Source organism: Apteryx mantelli, chromosome 21, assembly GCF_036417845.1.
Source record: "Apteryx mantelli isolate bAptMan1 chromosome 21, bAptMan1.hap1, whole genome shotgun sequence".
NCBI lineage: Eukaryota > Metazoa > Chordata > Aves > Apterygiformes > Apterygidae > Apteryx > Apteryx mantelli.
The window spans coordinates 6378101-6399826 of record NC_089998.1 but is presented as its reverse complement, the minus strand read 5'-3'; the positions used below and the strand labels follow the sequence as shown (position 1 = coordinate 6399826).

The 21726-nt window shown below is 41.2% G+C and overlaps 1 protein-coding gene across 1 annotated transcript in view; it reads left to right on the top strand.

Annotated features, from left to right (window-relative positions):
• GPR107 (G protein-coupled receptor 107) overlaps positions 1–19071 on the top strand; it is a 42675-nt gene extending 23604 nt beyond the window's left edge. Inside the window, exons 15-18 of the mRNA XM_067309334.1 lie at positions 3842–3891; positions 4637–4720; positions 5530–5654; positions 13400–19071. Of these exons, the coding sequence (XP_067165435.1) occupies positions 3842–3891; positions 4637–4720; positions 5530–5654; positions 13400–13496 (356 nt within the window). The 3' untranslated portion in view covers positions 13497–19071. The remainder of the gene's footprint in view (positions 1–3841; positions 3892–4636; positions 4721–5529; positions 5655–13399) is intronic.
• The last annotated feature ends 2655 nt before the right edge of the window (positions 19072–21726 follow it).

Genomic DNA, 21726 nt, shown 5'->3' with positions numbered 1-21726 from the left:
CTTTATGGCACAGGAATGCTTTTAAGAAGAGTGCTTGTAGAGATTATAGGCCATACTTTTTTGGGCTACTCTTGTAGTTGCCTTTTGAGGTCTAAATCTGCATATGTCTTCATTCTTAAAGGGTTTTTTTTGGAAAACTTTCGTTTATTAATTGGTAATGGCAAGGTTTGCATCTCAAATGTGCCAATCAGTATAGCAAGCAGTGCACTGCAGGAATATTTTTAGTTGTATTTTAGGGTGTTCACTCCAGATGTATTATGGTTTGTCCTTACATACTGTATTGTCTGGATTTGAGCTCCCTGTGCCCTCAGCTGCAGTCCTCTTATTGTTATTACATATATATTCTGAAAAGGTCAGATTTATCCATCAAAAAAATACTGTCTTCTGGTGGGCAGGGGTGTAGTTGGTCTGACCTTCTTTTTACCCATCTTCTAAGCTGTCTCAGCATTTTAAATTGGCATAGTCGGCAATCTGACAAAGAGAGACTGACTTCCAAAACTTTGTGGTATGCCATGTTTTGATTAATGCAGGTCAGACTGCTGCAAATACAGGCTGTTTAAGTAAATGGTGATGGAGAGGGCAACTGAGAGAAACAAGGTATAAATGCTATTACAAACCAAAGAATCGAACCTTCCTCAGAAGATGGCTTTTATCTTTTTAATTACCCTGTGAAAGAGGTGGAGCACAAGTAAGCATTTGTGTTTGAAACTTTTAGTAGAGAGTCTCTACTTTCTACCCTACAGTTAAGTACTGGTCCTTTAAAGAAGGGTTATCATATGCATAACAAATTTACCCAGCCTTTACTACATGCTGTGATTGCTGCTGTGTTATCACAGCTTTACAGATTGAGTCTGCAAGTGATTCAAGTTGTAAATGACAGCTGCTGGCCTAGCCTCTCCCCTTGAGTGTTGCTCTGTCTGAACTGCCAGGCTAGGTGAACCTAAGTTTTAAAGTGTCCAACATAGCAAGACTCAGCTGTTGCTGTTTGGGGCACATTTAGCCTGTGAAAAGGCAAGTCATGAGCTGCTGATGCCAAGCAACGATGATTTTAGACTCTCTCCAGAACTGTGTGCTGTAGCTTTGAGGTGTTCAGAGAAACAGAATTTTGTAGATGTACGTTAGCACTGATGCTAATGTCTGACAGTGGGGTGAAGTATTGCTGAAACTGAGGCAGCTGGAGGAAGGCACCTAGCTGAGGTAACTGAGTAAGCCAGCTTCTGGAACTGGCTCTTCAGTCTTTCTACTTGATGTTTTTCTGTCCCTTTTCCTCCCCTTACCCTTTTCCTCCTCCACACTGAGCCATTCTAGATATCTAGGTGTAGAATTGCCAACCTATGACTCTTCTGTATTGATTATCGTGATGAGTAGGTGAGATTTCTGAGCTGTGCTCAGTCAGCTGAGAGGTGGCATTGTGGCACTTCGGTTGGCAGCCAGATCTTTGGCTTCACTATCCTTTCCTCCTATGCACTGCATGAATCAGAAAGAAATGACTCCCCAGTTCACTTAGTTGTTGGCTGTAAAGCACTGGTGGACTGGCAGTTTGAATCATAGCTGTTGAGTTGATGCTCCTTTAACTACAAAGCCTGGAAATCCTCATGGCCTGTTACTGCACCAGTTGGTGGTGGTCCTTCAGAAAATGAATGCATTGAGTTTAAAATAGATCCTTCTATGTACAATCCTGTATGTGGTAAATCCCAGGATCTTTGTGATCACACTGTGTGTAGTTGCTCTTTAAATAAGACAACATTGCTTTTTCTGCTTCAAGATCTAATGAATTTATCTTGCATATATATATGCTTTAGTCTTTCTTCAACTATATTATGAAGAACTTTCAACATTCAGTTGTCTGATAGGAGATTAGACCCATGAAAATCCCTAAGTTTCTGCTATTTAAATATGAGAAACTAGCTTCTGGGATGTGGGAAAATGAGGGAGAAGTAGCTAAACCAATGTCTCAGAGCTGGCTTAACTACTAAGGATTTGGTTAGATTATTGTTCTTGCAATTACAGGTCTTGGCATCTGTTGCCTAGCGTAGAGCTCTTAGAACTTGACTGCTGGTACTCCACAAATGCAAGACTAGAGCTTGGGCAGTGTTTTCTGGAGTCCAGAACTGTGTACTGCATAGTAGATACTATTCTATATTTAGTGTTTCATATAGCAGTCCAAAACGTAGTACCCTCTCAAAATGAAGAACCAGTGTTACTCTGACATGTTGTTTGTGCCATAAGATTTACACACATATGCATTTACTCGCATGCGCGTTTGGTGGTCTTGCACAGAAAAGGTTGTCTTTTCTTCTTGGGCTCTGGTGCTGCTTTCTTTTACTGATGTGCTATGCACTCTGTCAGAGGTTAAACGTACCATTTGACAAGGAAGTGTAGAAGCCTCTACCTATTCCTAAATCAAAGCCACTCTTAACTAGTTTACTTCTATCTACCTGTCAGTTATCTATGCCTTGTGTTAGTCAGGTGCTGTTGTTATGTTGTGTCTACTGGAGGAGGGTTTATATCTATTTCATGGTGTCCGTAGCTTACCGTCTGTGGTAACTGTTTGGGGAAGTCACTCTCTTGATCTTTAGATAACACAAAATAGTTTTATAATAGTGGTGTTTCTATTTGCTGTAATTTATGTAGTGGGAATCTGTAGCACAACTTCTCTTGCAAGTGGTGCATTTTACATTGCCTTTTCATAGGAAAAGTTTCAATGTTCTTGTCACAGGAAATGAAGCATCTCGTAGCTGTTAGCCCTCCTCATCCTGATGCATAATACTATGTTTTGCCCTATTGGGAACCTGGAAGATCTTATGTGAAAATACACAGAGCCTTTTACGAATCTGCTTTTTGTAGTGGGTGGTTTCTTTGAGGGAGTGCAGGTAAACTTAAGCACAATGTGTTGCACTTCTACACATGTTAAAAGCATAAGGAGGGTTTGGAGGGAATACCAGTAATTATGTGCCAGTATTGTCTGACTGACAACTTGTATTCACTGGCTCTAAATATATTGCATCTGTGTATGCTGTCAACATATCTTGGACTCTTTGCCTCTCCTGTTGTCACAGAAACACCAGGGGTCCACGCTTGTAATCCTGCTGCACCTATAAAACCTGACTCTCAAACCAGAGTTGACAGCTGTTCCATCTGTTGACCTCTGCTCATTCCCATCAGTATATGCTGTGTTCCTCAAGAGCTGATGTAATCTGTCCAATAAGTGTAGGTTAGCCTGGGGCCTGAGCTTACATGGTTTGACTCAAATGCATGCATTTGTCATAAGAACTGTTTCGTATGCGTTTCTGTTTCACTTGTAAATTGTGACTGAGCCATGAATGATAGAGGACACAGCTTAGGTGCTGAAATACTTCTGCCGCTGTTCAACAAGGTGCAATAGTTCTCCGAACCCTGATTACCGCCTAGAAAATTGCTGTCTTCTGTTGAGTACTTCCTGACCCCTTCTGTGTCTTTAGCTGCTCTGAATGACTCTGAGGTAAAGTGAAGTGCCAGGGCTTGTGGCAGGAGTGAGGCAACAGTATGTAGTTGGCTGTATACAGATAAGCATTAGATAAAAGTTGTCTATTGCAGAGCGTATGCATGTAAAACTTAGCATAAAGGTGATCTCATTGAGTTGCCTTTTAAGAGGGAATTCACACCAGTGTAGGAACTGTCCACTATGAAAATAAGCCAGGCTGACATTTCTCAGAGCATCCAACAGTTTGTGGGACAAAGCTTCTAACTTGGGATTACTTGAGTTCTAATTCTGACCACTTGTCTACGTTGTAGACAAGCATCAACAGAAACTGTCTAATTTTAACAAATTTCCTAATGGACTTTTGTGTTCTCTTGGCAGCTGCCATTAACCTAGCAAAGCTGAAGCTTTTCAGGCATTACTATGTTATGGTAAGTAAGAAACTTGTACATATGTATACAGAACACTTATAAGCCTTTCAAGCACTTTGATGGATTAGTTGTTGGAAGCTGCTGTAATTGGTGGATGGGGTGGAGATGTTCCTAGTTCAGTGGTAGTGCTGTGCTTTGGTATCTTGGTCGACTGGCTTACAATTCTCAAAGTAACTTCCCTTCTATATCTAGTGGTTGCATCCTTCTGGCTGTCCTTAAATTGGTTTCAACTATTTGTAATGCTAATTAATTTCCTCTGGAGACAGCTTGAGCTGCCACCTGAATTGATGGGCTTGAATAACGTACTATAAACTTGCTAAAAATTAAACTTGGGATCAAATGGTGCCTTGAGATGCAGGCATGCAGTTTCTGATGAAGTCAGTGGGAGCTGTGAGCATACTTCCCAAGAGAGCATAACCTTCTTAATGGTTTCCAGCAGCCTCATTTCAGACTCTTATAAGTGGTAAGAGTAATAAATTACAATCCTGATTCTTGAGTTCTATAAAATCCTAATACTTAGAGCAGGAAAGCACTTTAAATATTAGTAATAGCTTGAGTCATTTGGATGTTCAACAAGCAGCAGAGCCCTCGGTCTATATCTTCCATGTTTATCAAGAAGTATAATAAGGCTAATCTGACATGATGAGTTGTCTGGGAATTGTTTGAGCTATTTCTCTGGGAAAAGAGGCTCTACAAGGATGATGCTATTGATCTCACTCATGCTTTGTCCTTTTCCCTCCCACAGATTGTGTGTTACATTTACTTCACACGGATCATTGCAATTCTCATAAAGATTGCTGTTCCATTCCAGTGGAAATGGCTGTACCAGGTATTTGCCAGTAAAGGAAAATACATCCATCCCTTGAATTTTAATCCCTCTTTAATCTTTAAGTGTAACTGCACAAAAAAATTTCCATAATTTGTTCTACACGTTGTAATAGAATTTCTAAAAGTGCAGTGCTGTGCTCTGGCTCCTCCTGATTTTTTTTAGCACTAATGCCCATAGGGTGGCAGGAATATATTTTTAGTTTCGTGTTTGTCCAGCAAGGCTACTGGATTATACATGAGATGTCTGAAAGTAATTGCATTATTGATTTTAGTCTTTCAATTTAAAAACGTCTGAAGGAAATTAATCAAGCACATACAAAGGAGAAAAAAATTAGTCAGGTTTGCCCTGTGTAATCAAGTCCCCAGGAGCCAGTGAAATAGGCTTTCGCTTTTCCATTTACAGGCTTTATTTGCCTAGTGACTTTTAAATACTTGGTTTCTTAACGTATAATCCAAGTAACTGTGCAGGGAGTCTTTGGAATACATTAACTGTTGGAAGTACCAAAAAACTTAGGGATGTATATATTTTTTTCTCATTTAAAAGCCAAGCTTTGCCTTAGTTATTTAAAAGCACTGGAATGATGGCTAGAATTGTAACTATATTTAAAGTGACAAGGAAAGCTGAAAGAACAAAGAGCTTTGACAGCCTTTAACCTGGGATTAATGATAACAGGATGGGAATTGCTTTGTTCGTTTCTGCCATGGTACAGGCTTCTTGGCCATTAAATCTTGAACCTTATGAATGAGGAGAAATGCTTTGACTGTGAAGGATTACAAGAATAAACTTCAATTTTGTGTTTTTACTTGCAGTTGCTAGATGAAATGGCCACACTTGTGTTCTTTGTCCTCACTGGGTACAAGTTCCGTCCAGCATCAGACAACCCTTATCTACAGCTCTCTCAAGATGATGAGGATGATTTGGAGATGGAAGCTGTGTAAGAGCACCCCACCACAAACACACTTTTTCTTACCTCTTCACTTGCTTTGAGAAAAGTAATGCTTAAAAACAGCTTACTTCATGTCTCTAAGAAGTCTTTCTTCCAAAAAGATTAAGATCTGCTATCATGTTTAAAGATCGAGGCATCTGTTAAACAACGAGAGGCTTGTGATATGCATAGGAAAACCTGAGCTGGGTATTGCAGTGGTGTGGAATAAGCTGATGAAGCATTTCACAGGGCAAGAAGATGCCCATGGAAATGCCAAGTTAAACAGCTTCTCTGTTTAATCTGTGGTATTGATCATCAGTAAGTCTTGTGAATTGTCATTAGTGCTGTATGTTTGTCATGCCTGAAAATAAGTCCTCATGCTTTAAAAAAACCAAAACCCAAAAAAAACCCAGACAACATAACAATCTACAGAATATGTGTTCTAGTGTGTTTTGTTTTAAAAACAGACCTTTTAAATGTGAGCAGCACATTAAGGTCAGTACTTCACCAGTGTTTTTGCTGGGATCTTGTGGACTTGACCAGAGGATGAATATAGGCACCCTTACATTATTCTTGATTTGCTGTGTGCTTGCTTATGGGTTTGTGTCATGCTAATGATACATGCTGGCTACCCTTAAGACTGTTTGATCGTCAGGGTAATAGTAGGACTCATGCAGTGTGGTGTCACACTTGCCTTTTTGTGGGAAATTGCCTTATGTTGTAAGAACCCCAGTAAGTCACTCTGCCCTTTTTATATCTGATTGTTTCTTGATGCTTATGTAGAGAAGGGGTTTGAGGCTGGCTGAAGAGGGTTTTAAAAGCTAGCCCACTGCCTCCAGCTGTTGCCCAGAATGAGGAATAGCTTCAGACGGTTCTTGAGAGATCCCTAATTCTAGTGGATGTAGAGTTGCTTAATCTCCAACAAGAAGACCAAGATGAGCTGGCCTGGGTTGCTGCGCTTCTCACTGGTGTTTTCTGTGTGATCAGTGGTAGGAGCTTTTTGGGGTTCCAGCTGGCATAATGTCCTGAGAATTTTGTACGGGTATATGTTTCACTGCAGCCACTAAGCTCTGCTCTGTTCATCTGCAGAGCAACTAGAATGCGATGTAAGGTCCTTTCCCCCTTGAAGCTGAGCCTGTAGCTTTGCAGAAGCTATCTTAAGCAATGTTGAGCTGAGCAGACAAATTTTTACTAATACTCCTTACTGTTCCATTCCTTGCTGCTAAACAATAAGGTACCACAAGCAGTAAGAGCTGAGTTAGTCTGGAAAAATTATAAAGTGGGGCTCAAGCCAATCCCCTGTCCTTTTCTTTGCAGTGATTTTTTTCTGAGGACTTAGGTTCAGAAATGCTACTCACTTTCTGTAGTGGAAGCTGCCCTAAGAAATTCAGCATGCTGGAAGTATTGAATACAGTTTTAATTACTGCAGACTCTGTTGCCTTAGTAGGAATAGAGCTAACCTAATCTCTTTAGCAGTTATGTATTTCATGCATAATTGCAATTCGCATACAGGCTCAGAAATCTCTTCCTAAGAGTTTGCTTCCAATTTGGCAATTCTCCTTTCTTACCCAGTTTTGGGTAAGACAAGTCAACATTCCAATTTTCCTTTGAAAAAAGGCAGAATGTGTTTATTTGCTAACCTCATAGTTGACACAGCTCAGGAAATAGAGCTTATTGGGGAATTGCTACAAGGAGGTTTATGGGGTAGAATCCAGCCTGAAGTGTTATGTGAGGAGTTTAATTCTCAGAAATGTCTTTAGAAACCAAGATCTTCTTTCCGAGTGCTTGATTTTTATTTGTTTTGGGTCCATAAACTAATCTGTTGTTGTCACAAGTTGAATCCAACTAGTAGGCAATGACTTTAAAATCACTATCACTTAAAGGTGTTTAGATGGTTTATGTAAGAAATTGGTTTCAGTTTGGGTGCTGGTAAACAAACATCCACATTAGGAAGGTGCTGTCTGAACTAGAAGATGTAGCGGGATTTGTGATTGCACAAAAGTGAGCTTTTCTCCTTAGATTGCCTAGTAGAGTGCATTTCAACTCTGCATTGTATACTCAATGAATTTTTACTCGTGTAATTTTTTTAGGGCTATTAATCTGGCAACTTTCAGATGTGGTGAATTCACTAAGCTGGAGAAGCTGCTAGATTTAAGAGAATCTGCTAGGAATAACCCGGAGAAAGTGTAATGAACTAATTAAGTGATTGTCATCTTGCCATAGCAAAAGAGACCTTACTCGAAACTGGAGGATCAGAACTCTTTGTGAGCTTTTTTCCTAGTAAGGCATTTTGCTCTTTGCCGTGGGAGTTCCCGTTGTTGTGCCTTGTGGTTTGTTCCCCATAGCCTTGCTGGGATTCTTCTCATCTGATTCACTGTCAGTTTTACTCCATTTGGACACTTGGCAGGGGGTCATCTGTGGAAGAGTCCTGTTCTCCCTTCCCCAGCTGCATCAGGGAGGTTAAGTTTACACATATTTAAAAATCATGGTGTATACACATTCTGTGATAGGTGAAGCACTGCAGTTAGAGTATTAAATTTCTTGTTGACTTGGTCTTGCTGGTCCTATTTTTGCTTTTATAGATATTAACTGTTGTTTTTGTGGGGAAAAATATCAAGGCTTATTTGAGCAAGTGACTAAGTGCCTGACGGCATCCCGACTAACAATTGTTTGAGTGTATGTTTTGTTTTTCATGTTATAAAATACCCACTTGTTTTCAGAGGCTATGGCAGAAATTAAAAGCTTGCAAATTTCAAACTTCATGGTATTCTGCTATGTCTGATTTCCAGGTTGGTGTTTTACAGGTGAAATGCAAAGCACTTTGCTTTATGGTTGTTTTCCTCTCCCAGAGGGTTTTTGTTAAAATCAGGGTTTTTTAAAACACTTGCTGCAGAAGCATTCATTTTCTTTAGACTCAACACTTCTATGAGCCAGTGGAAGGGAGAGCTGAGGTCATCAAGCCTGTTATTCAGGCTTGCTTAAATTTCCTAGCAAAAATAGGGTGTTTTAAGCACAGCTCTAGTTTATAACTGCTTTCAGAGTACAAACTATACAAAGCTCTGTCTAGCAGTAACTGTAAATATTGGTAAGGAAAGTGTGGAAATCTGTTTAAAAAAAATCCAAAGACTAGATGTCTGTGACAAAGGCAACATAAGGTACAAATCTTCCCTCTGTCAACTCATAAAACTCTCAAAAATAAAATATATATTAAGATCAGTGAAAGTAACTTGTAACAAGTTTGCAAAGTTTTTTGTTTGCTTTCTTGTAAGACAGAGGCTGGTTAGTGTAAAACATCCACAGCTGTTATAGGTCGCTCTTCCCAGTTATACCAGCCTCTATAGAAATTGCCCTGGTGGAGAGGAGAGTATGACTAAACTTGAACTAAGGACCAGTCTGTTCTTTTTCAAGTAGGGTCAATAGCCGTTCAGCATCAACAAAGTGGCTTTCTGTGTATCCTGTGCTGGGCAGCCTCGCGAGCCTGGTCTGTCAGTATGTGGGCACATCACTGACACTTTGTTAGATTAAAGTGCTCTGCTTGAAAAGGTGCAGCCACACTTGGCAGAAAGGGTTGCCGGGCTTCCAGCCCTAATGTCACTTCTGGGGCATGAACACTAAAATATAAACAGTGCAGTAGATGAGATGGGTGAGGAAAGGGGAAAAGGAAGCAGTTTTGTTCTTTTACTTCTGCAGGAATTATTCCATTAGCTCAATGAGTGTTACTTTAAATGTCAGGTACCAGAGTGTTCTGCTACAGGTCTGGAGATGATGTTCAGAAATGCTTGTAGGGTGAGGATATCCTCACTGGAGGAGGAATTACAAGAAAAGCCATTAATGGTTATGTTTTTGATTCAGTAAATCTTACTAAGTGCATGGAGACTGTGGGTTTTTTTATTTTTTCTTAACACTCAGAGCAGCACCAACATAGTTACTGATGTGGTGACACTGACCTACGTTTGCTTTATGTCTTGGGATCTGGAGTTTCTCTTTGCATTATGAGGCAGCCTATTCTGTACTGAGACTCGAGGTCCTGGTTGGTTGCTTTTCTGTACTTTCTCTCAGGTTGTGCTTCATGGCAGACTGATTCATGATGTTCTCCACTGGAAGTGATTTTCTTCACCTAACACAACTTTCCCATGCTGAGATCAGCTGCTTTGTTCAATAGCAGATCAGTTTTCACTCCAGTTTGCAGTATCGGAGACTTAACTTGTGAAGGTTGGCTGCTGTCTGCTTTCCAGCTGGATTATAAAATAGGAGAAAAAAGACAGTTGAAAGGCACCACTGTGGAAGACTGAAAATGCTTCTGGATATTTAGCAATCCCTTGATACCTTGTATATAATGAAGAACAGTCAAAAACACTGAATTTCCATAGCCTGTACAATGGGGTGTTCAGGGGACTGCTTTTCTGCCTCATTTGTGACAGGTTCTTTACCACTTTGACAGTCATAAAAATTCTCTCTAGAGAGAGACAAAATTAGTGAGAAGGATTCATTGTATTTTAGCTGTCATTAATTTATGGGCTAGAAATGCAGGTTGGCAAACTGCAGTTAAGGAATATTTACTTGCAGTGTTGCAGGTCAGAACTGAAGTTCTGAAACTGCTCAGAGGACTAGAATGAGAATTGCAGAGTGCTTGATAGTGCTGTTATCTTTACTGGGCACTAATGTTGTCTGAACTGATTTTGAGAGGGAAAGGAATTGCCCGTTGTATGTGAGCAGTCTTAGGAAACGGGGCCTCAAGAGCTACACTGCTTGTCATGAGACAAGATCAGTGCTCGTTAGACAGATGGTCTTCAGCTTTCACTGTTGAGAAATCCACCTCCTCCAAGAAGTCTTTCCCAGTGCTTTGCTGTCATTGCGGACTCTCTGATAACAAATGATCTGACTTTACCTGGCTGCAATTTCAGTAGATAGCTGTTCATCCTGTCCTGCTGTGGGCAGATCATTTCTTTTACTGCAGTAACCTCTGATCATTTTCTTCTGGATGTGTAATGGGTTTGTAGTTGTACTAATGTGCAGTGCTAAATTCTAGACCATGTGCCAGGTGGGATCTTACTAGCTATGAGTCAAGTGTTAGGACTACTTTGGTGTTATGCAAAACACCTATTAATATATCCCAGTATGTCTGCTGTTTCAATGGTATGGTAGTGGCTCACTTTTGGTTTGTAGTCCATTGTAATCTTCACATCTTTTCTGAAGAATTGATACTTAGCCCTTTATTCTATTCTGTAATTATGAAGTTAATTATTTCTGAAGAGTAAACTTTGTAGTTGTCTTTCTGAATTGTCCCATATTTTTTTCAGACCATTACTCCAGTTTGCCAGGATCTTTCTGCATTCTAGTCCTGTTCTCAAATATGTAGCTCTTAATATCTTCTGCAGATTTAATAAGCAAGCTCTCTATTCCATTACCCAGACAATTACTGAAAATGTTGAGCAGAAGTGAACCCAGGACAGACCTCTCTGGAACAATGCTTAATGTTCTTTCATTTTGATAGTAAACCATTAAGTACATCTCAATGTATGCTTTTCCAATTAGTTATGCATCCACTTATGACACTTTCATCTAGCCCATGCTTCCCTAGATTACTTAGGAAAGTGTCATATGTGACAGTGGGAAAACTTCTGTGAAGAGGGAAGACTTAGAGATCTACTACATGCTTTCTCTCCTAGAAGACTTGACATGTTTTCTTCCTGGCAAATCCATTTACTGTTTGCTACTTCTTTCTCCTTTAAGCAGCCTGCTTCCTTATTCTTCTCTTTTTTAATTTTGATGGGGAATAAAGTTACTACTTGATCTACACTTTTCTGCTGCTTTCTCTCTTCCCTTAAACATTAGATCATCTAGACCCACTCTGATTTGTCTGAACTACTGGCCATCCCAATAGTGCCACCGCTAGAGCCATTGGATATACTGATTTTTTTTTGTTGTTGTTGGATAAAGTATTTCTACAGTAGGTGAACACAAGCTGATATCTGATGTGGAACTAAAGGCATTATCAGAAGAGTGTATCTGAAGATACTATCCTGAGATATCACTCTTGAGTGATGCTGTGAAGATGCTGCTAGCTAGTGTGATCAAGTAAAGTAGTCTTACATGGGAACAGCAGGTGAAAGCGTACCCAGACTGAAGGCTGCATCTTCAAACTAGACAGTTTTATTTATGCTTCCAGGCATCCCTTGTGACTGCATTGTGCTATTGGCACTCTTACCTGGCTTTCAGCATCCAAAATAACCTCTGCAGCACGTTTGTATGAAAAAATACTAGTATGCAATGAGAATCATATTGTGCAAAAGAATGAAAACAAATGGGTTATACATGCAGATAATCTGTTTTATACAGCAGCAGAGAAAGATACTGGGCTGAAGAGCTTTCTGGGTAGTCTGGGTAGTTCTGAGAGTAGTGATACTGTTCTGGCTGGATAAACAGATCAGTCTGTCTAATGTTTGAACAGTATTATGAGGCTTTATAGTTCAATGGTCAGATTGCCATGACAAATCCAGGCTTGGATTAGTAGGGATGACCTCTATTCTGTTATCTTGCTGTTCATTGACTAGTGTTGCTATTAACAGGACTCAGTGTGCATTAAGTTAATAAAGTTCATTTGGGACAGTGTCCACTGTGTGTGTATTTGTGTAATAAGTTAGACCTATTAAAAGCATAGCAAATGCAGAAGAAAACGTTTAATGCACAGAACTAAGGGTGTTCAGTTGTATAGGAAAATGTTTTTAAGCAAGCTGCTCAAACTTCAGTAAAAGCCGGCTGGTGTCAGTTTAACCAGCCCTGCCTGCTCTTTTCTCTCAAGTACGAGTAATGATAATGCTTATTCTGCTGCAGACTTTCTAATGCTCTGCTGCTAATGCTTTCCCTAGCATTAGAGAAGGAAACTGAAGCATGCAGTGGTTTCATGTGAAGAAACTTCCAAGCTGAGTGCAGTTTAGACCTTGTCTATTAGCAGTCCATCTTGGTCTCTTCACCACCACCACCATGATAAGAGGCTTTAACTAAGGAGCCACATTCACTGTAGAGATACAAATGTTTTAATCTTGTAAACATTTGTTTTGATGCTATAGTTTCTTCTTGTCCTGATCCTCCTATGCAGCCTGCTACTTTTGCTTTTTTAGGTCTGTTGGATGGGTTGTGGGTGATTACTTCTGGAGGCAGCTGGAGGTTAAAGCAGCGTGGCATGGTTGCTCTGGGCATACGGGTCAATAAGCATGAGCCTTTTTTAAAAAAATATGCTGTAGTTCATTGTGATCCGAATCCTGTAAAGCCTGAATGGATTAACAACAGTCTTGGTGAAACTTGGCAACTAGATCAGCCAGTCCTGGTGGTAGTTCTCACTGCCTAGGCAGCTATACCAGAGCCTGGCACACCCAGTGTCTCAGGACATTACTCTTTTCCCATTACCAGGCATGAAGGGTTGGCCCTATATCACTGCTGTGTCTGTGAACAGGGAGTGACAAGCCAGTCTACATAGGTCCATCTTAGTTTTAATGACAGATGAGGAGGTGCTTGAGGCTCTCAAGGACAGCTGCCTTGCTCCCAGCTCCCATCAGCGTTGTGTCCAAGATGATACCTGGCCTGCAAAATGGTAGCAGTGGAAAAGAGAGAACATGAAGACTGCTAGGTCTGTGTAAAGAGACACTTGAAGAAAGTGTTATGGACATATGCAAGAACACAAGCCTGGGATATTGGTGAAATGGATGTCATAGTTGAAGTTCTGTTCTCTGAAATGGTGTTTCTTTCTTCTCTAGGGTGACAACTTCTGGAGTAATGGAGGGCATGAAGAAGGTCAAGAAAGTGGTGAATGGTTCAGCAGAGACACGGGGCGAGTGGGAGAGCACGGCATGATGGACCGGACTAAGGCAGCACTTTCAGAGAAACTTTTTTAATTTATTAATATTACTCTCAGTGGAAAGGGAGCAACTAGCACTTCCCAACACTGAAACTGCAGAGTGGGGTATGTCTAGGGGGAGCAAAGCAGTGCAAAAATCTAACTATTCCTCTGATCATAAGAAAATGGGATCTCTTGGTACCTGCAAGGAGTGCGAAGCTTTCCTAGGGATTTTGGGTAGCTTATTCTTTTCCCCCCTCCCTTTCTGGATCAGTTAGATATTCTAAATTGTTTGCAATTGCATTCTTCAGAATGTGTTATACTAATGTGAAGAGAGACCTTTAGTGTGTATGTAAAGTATATATTTTATATAACGCATATATATACACACATGCTATGTAACATGTATGCTGGGAATTACAAAGTGTCACAGAAGATAGGAAAACGAGATGTAAGTTTTTCTTTTTTTATGAACTTTCCTTTTGGCTTGGACAAAACGTTGAAAAACAAATTAATAGAAACAACTGCAGAGAGACTAAATGGAGTATTGGATCAGATGGCTTTTGCCACTCCTCATATCAGTGGGAAGGTTGGTAAGTGTCTTGTCTAATCTGTGCAGGTATCCACTTGAATGCGTCAGGTTTTCAAATGTGTTGCTATACAGGAAGCAAGCAGCTGTTCTCCATTAAAAAGCACTAGCCCATAGTGCAATAAGTGTTAGTATGAATTCTCCACTGTTAATGGAGTTGCTCTTGATTCACACCCACCTGACAAGAAATACACAAGGGGTGTAAGATTGCTTGCTTTTTAGGGGTCTGCCATGCTATCTTAAACATTGAATTTCAAGCTGTGGCTCAGAGCACTTTGATCTGCGTTATGAAATATTTTCAAGGTATTTCAAAAGGCACACTCCTTTCTGGCACTGTGTAAACAGTGCCAAAATCTCCACTGGAATTCTGTCTGGCGAACCTACTGCAGCATAAATCTTTGGTTCACTTTCATCTCGGCCTCTCTGGATGGCTACTTGTACCTCTCTGGCTATGTAAGATTAGTGATATTGCTGTCCGAGATGAGCTGAATTGGTCAAAATGGAATTGCTGTCAAAACCAGGAGACTGCAACTCCCAGTCATAAATGGTTTTGTCAGGAAAGGAGAGGGTTATGACCAGAGCACTCTCAATATCCGGCAATATGGAAGTCTTAATGATTAGCTGCAAATTTGCAGTGGAGTCTTCAGAGACATGTTAAAATGTCATGTACATTTTACCTCTAGTGCTCTGGTTTTGCTAGTAAGGCAAAATGGTGCCTCTAGCTATAGCAGTGAGGCATAGCAAGTGATTAATTTTGGGGGGGGTTGGAGTTGTTCACTGATGTAACAGGGGATAAGCTTTAAGGAAAAAAGAAAAATCAAGTATGACTCATTGACCCACTGAAGCCTTAATCTTCATGTAGAAACATTAGACATATATGGTGCTGTCAAGCAAAGTGCTTCTGTCAGTGTGACAGGGATAGACAGCATCAAATAGCTTCCAGATGTGCCAACATCTCTTACTAGCTCATTAGGAATTGTTCTTTTTGTCTGAAGGGACTAGATATCTGAGTAACTGATCAGAGGATTTCTCATTGCTTTAGTAAGTTTAGAAGAGGGTTTATCTCTTTGGAACGCTGAACCGCTGCTTTCTCAGTCTTGAGCAGGGATTGTAAAACTCTTAAGCGAGCAGTCTGTACTTGTTCAAGGCTTACTGTTTTAAGAGCAGCTTTGCATTCTCCTTTTGCCACTTCTCTTCCCTGGTGTTGATTCTACTGATTGTGGAAATGCTAGAAGTGAAACTATTTGCTTTGGTACCTGGAATTGGTTTCTCTTCAGAAAAAAATATGAGAATAGCCCTCTTCTCCCAATACAAAATCCTCTTTATTTTCCTTTTCAGCTGTAATGGCATAATAGTCAGCAGTGATGGTTTGACTTTTGGTGTCCTTGTCTTGCAAAGACACAGCTTTAGTGGAAATAGAGTGCCTACGCTACTAGAAAGGCTGTTATGTGATCTATGAGGCTTTTAGACCTTTCATATGAAGAATTCTTCTGCATATTAAATGGTCGAGATGTGAGGAACTGTAGTGTAAACAAACATGTAGGTAGTCCCAGCTCATCATACACTTAAATATAATACCTGAAAAACTGATCCTCATGTTCTTTGTGCAGTTACTCTGTCCCCATGGAAAATGTCATTACCTGCATCCAAAGGGCTACTCATACAGGCTGTAAACTCTGTTTGGAGTAGTCTACTAGAGACTTGAAGTCTGGCAGTCAGGTAAGGCATAAGGATTTTCTGTCAGGAACAGAAGTGCAATAACACATTCTTAATCTAGACAAGATGCTGTCATAGAAACTGTTAATACATTTTATGAATGAGATGTGAAATTCTGATGGGTGCAGCTCTTCACCCCCAAAACATCAGTGGTTGTACTGGGATCCCAGCATGTGCCACTGAGTGGTTCCAAACAGCTGGCTATTCTGTACCTCAGCATCAGTGGAGCTGCTGAGGTGGTCAGTGCTTTATACCTTAGTCTCAGGTTTCTTTTTTATATGCGATTTTTTGCTAAATTTGTGTACAGTGTAGGTTTACCTATTGAGTCCCTGGCTCCTTAGTCAAAGGCCAAGGAATGAGTGTTTTCTGTTATCTTGTCATGAAAAGCCATCGTAGGACTTCAAAAGCATTTTTAGAAGAGGTGTTTCCATGTTCAGACCTGAGGTTAAACAGTCAACTATACAACCAACTTCAGCTGGCACTTGGTGCTGGATGCTAACCAGCAGTACAGCAGTAACAAGTTGGGCCTAAGTATTAGTAAGGGAAACAAAATATGGGTGTTGGGGTGAAAAAAGTGACAGGTTCTTACTGCAGCCTTTTCAAAAGAAATTCCCCTTTCTCTTGTATAGCAGTCCTTGGTGCAGGTTTAAAAAAAAAAAGTGGTCTTTAGGGTTGGGTGGTGGCTGGGATGTTGGAGGATGGAGAGGATGGCTGCAGTTGCTCTGCTTGCACGATGTGGAGCACGCGCTGCACCAGGAAGCACCAAAGGGAGGGCTGCTCCCTCCCTCTTCCTCCCGAGGCAAGCCCACGTCTGCATGACTTGCGAGCGCATGGCTATTTCTATTGCTAGTGAACAGCAGCAGTTTAGGAGCTCACCAGACAGGATAATCGCAGTGCTTGCCTTTCAAATGCTGACTGCTGTATATCTCATAGGAAGCTTTGCCTTTCATGGGGAGGGAAGGTAGAAGAGCTGCTTGTGGCTGTACAGATCACTCTAGGATACAGGCTGTCAAGCTCTGCTGTCTTTGCTTTTTACTGAGATGAGCGACCAAAACAATCGCTGCAAGTATACAGCAGTATAACCGACAGGAGTCCGGGAAAGGCAGGTTTGGTGCAATTCAGAATAAATGGTTGTGAATGCAGTTACACGCGTTGCTGCTGTGGAGTATTCAGCACCCTCTGCAGACTAGAATGACATCAGTTCGCTCTTAGTTGCAATGCAGTTTATGCCCCAATAAATCCCCACTGATGACATGCAAATGCCACTGATACACTCCTCCTTACTGCTGTAACTGTTCAGCAAGCTGTCTTCCACAGGAAACCTCCTTGCAGTGCAAATGCCAGGCTCTTGCATTCTTCAGGCTTGAGAATATTTTCCTTGATGGTTTATCAAGAGACATATTAAAAGAAAACAAGACATAATGGGGTCATCCAGAACATTGCTGCTGCTTCCTCAGAATGCAGCCGTTCTAGCTGAAGAAGACACATGCTGTCCTATTAAGATATTCTTTCATGTTGCCATCTAACGCAGCATGTCGTGATCTGTGCAGCGCATTGTTCAGTGTTTCTCTCCAGCTGAGTGCCCTGTTCCTGGATTTCCATTCTGGCATACCCTGGGAGCATGTTGTAAAAATTTGCTGCATTGCAGTATTTTGTCTTGGAGCTAGTAGCATGGAAGATGTATTTTTCTAAGCTAGGTGGACTCTGTAAAGTGAGTGTGCATCCACCAAGTATCCTTAAGCACTGCAACATTCCTTCTGACCATGAAAGGGCACATCTTGACCAGCTCCTGTGTGCACATGTAGAGGCCAGTGGCAGATTTTTAACTTATTAACTCTTCTCTTTCCTTCTGGTACACTCCTCATAGGGAAGAGGAATGCAGTCTGGCCAGGGACTTCCAGATGGACAAGAAATCTTTTGTTGTCCATTTGAGAACTGATTGGCTGCGTTTGAAGCAAATACTGGGTATTTGTAGGTTCTGTTGAGCTCAATGAGAGCTGAAGTTGCATAGCTCTTTAAAAAAGAAAAAAAAATCAGATAAAAGTGCAGGTATTGAAGGAAAGAAACCCTTACTCCTTCAGTCTACATGGTTTTTCTCCTTCAGCTTGACCTGTAACAATAGCTAGCAGACTGCAGTTAAAGCAAATGTATTTTATTGGTTCTGCATTGTGACCTCCATCTCAATCATAAAATGTTTCCCCATTTTTCACTTTTATAAAAAGAGCGTGGTGATGTGGTCTACAGTAGCTGGAAGATACAGGGACATTTGAGACTTTACTGGACCTACACACTCTCTAAAATCTGAAACCTCGTGTGTAACTTCAGTAACCTGAACATTTCATGAAAACTGAGGTGGTGCTCCCCAGAGGTGCTTGACCACTGTTTCATTGTGTTCCCTGGGGCTGATTGCTGGAAAATACTCTTCTAAAATGGATTAATCTGGCTTTTCTTGTAGCCACTGGGTATGATGCTGTTTTGGCTTATTTATCACTTTTACCTAGCAATATTGAAAGCTGTGCATTTTCTTCCTTGTAGTTTCTTGCCTGGATATAGCAATGGTCCTCTAAGAACTCCACATGGTATGTACTTCAGGTGGCTGAAACAGGATTTAAGAAAAATACACTGTTGAGATACTCACTTTACATGTAAAGTGAAGGTACCAGAAGAAAGTGGCTGAGAAAAGAGTCACTCCTTGTATGTTGACTGGCTCAAGAACCCATTTATGTTTTGACTGCAGCAATCCTGTAGAAAAGACAATTCTTAATAAATATTTCCCTGTGGGATTTCACTTGGTGTTCTGCTCTCTGTATAATGAAGTAGAGCCTGACCTCCACATTATCAGAGGCACTTCCTCCGGTAGCTAGGATACTGGAGCATTGGGGTGGTACCTGTTCTGTTAAAACAGAGGATGGGTTTGAATGGCTTCCCTTTCCCCTCAATACCTATTAATAATTAATTTTAGATCCTTTTGTGTCATTAAGCAGCTTTAGGGCACCTTGTACAATGTAGCTCTGGATTCATTTAGTAAATGACCTCCAAAAGAACTCGAAAAGACTTTTCTGTACAGCCAGGTCCTGTTCTAGGGTTTTTGGTGGCCTGTAAATATCCTATTCTTTAGTTCATGTTCAGATGCACAAATGGATTTTTTCAGTATTTTTTTATCTTTATTAAATGAACAGCAAACAGTATTTGAAGAAAAGCAAGGTAGATGCAAATCAGGATGGTCTGTATAGCTTGGTCTCCCTGCTGTGATGCAAATGTGTAAAATAAAGATTGACTAGAAAGAATTTTAATGCATCTTGTTGTTTTCTGCTTCTGAATTACTAGTGACCAAGTTGCCCCGTGGACTCCAAAGTCTGTATTTCCCTATGCCTGATTTCCATTAGCTGTTAACATCTGCATCCTGAATTCCAGGGCCAAATCATGAAAGTTCTGTGTACCTGTCATTTACAAAAAACCTTCCTTTCAGTGACCCACTTGAGTTCACTGAGGTGCCTTTTTGTGAGCTGCGAGACCTCCAGTGCTATAGCTGTACTTGTAGGTACCTAGCTCCTCTTAGTTTTGTAAGTCAAACTTCAGCAGTGGTTTCTGAGCTCTCAGATGAATAGAGGCATTTCTCATAGCCTTGTTTTGCACAGCCTTGCAGTCCTGGGTAGGCAGGAAGGCAGACACATCCAGGGCTCCCTGCCACTAGCCGGCATTGGGGTCTCCTCGTTCCACAAGGCTTGGTGTTGACTTGCCATGCAAGGACAAGGAGCCAGCACTTTGAGCTTTGGGGACCAGGTGCAAATTAAGGGTAGAAGCTTGTGTTTTAGGTAATGCCCTCTGTGGATCTGGCGCACTATCTCCATGGAAATCTAAAGTACTGCCTTAGTGAAAGAGGCAGTCCTTGATCTGTTTGTTTTAGGCTAGACTGAGGGCGATTTGGAGCTTTTGTAAGTGTTGTCTTCCTGAGGTGTCACAACCTAACCATGCATTTCAGTTCTGCAAACTGGTTGTGATGGCAGGGATGAAGGATTTTGGAGTATTTCTGTAAAGTGCTTTTCTTAATACCCCTTCCCCTGAAGCATGTGCCCTTTGTCACAAAATGTAGGCCTTTAAAATAAAATGTTTCTTGCATTTTAACTTATAGTTTTTAACTTACCACAGAGAGCTAATGCTAAAAATGGACTGACTTCTCTACTCTGAAAACCGAAGCAGCCAGTTCTGCATTGCCTGGAGCCTTTAGGTGGGTGGTGTTTTTGCCATGAAACTGAGCTATAAAAAGTACACGGTTTTTGGACTTAGTAATAACCTAAACATTTTGCTTTAGAATAAAATAAACCTCATGTGGTGAAGGTGATGGCCAGTTACTCCATTGTGGTAGTCTGCATCTACTTTATGTAGGTAGTTCTTGAATATCCAGTTTCTCCAAACTTGAACATCCACTGACTCTTGTCTCTTGTATAATTGGCCTTAAAACAAACCCACCTAAAGTGGTGGCAGCCAAGCTCATCCCTGCCGCAAGCACGCAGAGCTCCAGCAGAGTTAGTTGCACTAGGCCAAAAATCACTCGGACATAATGAAAGACAAAATGTTAGGGTTGGGGTGTGTAAAATGGGACTAAACTGTGGAAGGAGTCCCTTGAGCTCAAGACCTGGTGTAGGTTATGAGAGAAGAACCGTGGTTTCCCTGTCTGCCCTCACTGAAGGGTGTGTGTGGGGGAAATTAACTGCAACAATCCTAAGAGTTAATGTGTATTGCAAGCAGAGATCATCTAGTAGACTTGCACAGCAAATAAAAATCCCAAAGAACCCTAACAAACCTTTCCTGGATGTGCTATGTTTGGATGTAAATTTGTATGTTCACAGGAGGTAACGTTCCACCTGCTTGAGGGATTTGTCGCCTTGTGTCTGAAATTCTGAAGAGTCTTGATCGCTTGCTGCTCCTCGTTGCAGTCTAGCCTGTGTGCTGTCAGCTCTCTTGCTCTAGCAAGATTATCTTCATGACTGCAAAGAACTGCCTTCTCTTTAAATCTTGCCTGTACCTTCTTTTAGCTTCTGACTGACAAACTCTAATGAGCAGGAGCGTGCTGTAGTGCCCTATATAGTGAATGGTCAATAAAAACCAAATTGCTTTGTACAGAAGAGGTAATAACGCAGCTTGTATAGGCACAGCTGATCCTGATGCTTGGCTCCTCGGGTAGGAGCCAAAGGCTTTCCTGTGCTTAGGTTGTAACAAATGCATGTCATCCATTTGTTCTCCCCCCTCCCCTCCGTGGTCAATAATGTAACTTGGGGTGACCTTGCTTTGTCTTTACTGTCCTGTGAGATGTCTGAGACACAGTGCATGAGATGACTCGTATTGCAGGGGAAAAAAATAAACAGGCATGCAAGGCAGGGCTGTTACAGTGGTGTTAAGTGAGCATAGGTGAGAATCAAAATGGAGGGGAAGGTTTAAAACTCCTTTTCCTGCTCCCCCTTGGGATGATAGTGCTGAGTTGGGCAAGAGACTTCCAGCATCCTCAGTGAGAGGAGCTGTTCATGGCATGCATCCCCTGCATGAATAGGGTTTTTCTCCCAGAGGAGACTGCACTGAGTTGCTGATCTTCTATACCATCTTCAGTTGTAAGCTATTTTTGTAGGGTGGCCCAATATCCCGTTGGCAACCTCTCTTCCTCTAGAGCTCCTCTGGATCGCTTTGTTCTGCACGAGCTTTGTGAGGGCTGAAGAAATCCCACACCTGGCATGGCTGCAGTAAGTATCGATCTGCATCTCCTGGCAGAAGCCAGACTTGTTCATGGTGGGATGGGTCTCACACATGGAGGCCGTAGCCAAATCAGAGGGACTACAAAGAACAGCTGCAGTGACCGAGGCAAGAGAACTGGGCTATGAAAGAAGATTACAAGAACTAAAGCTGTAAGCTTGACTAAGTGATGCTTAAAAAGAGCCAAGAAGATGTAA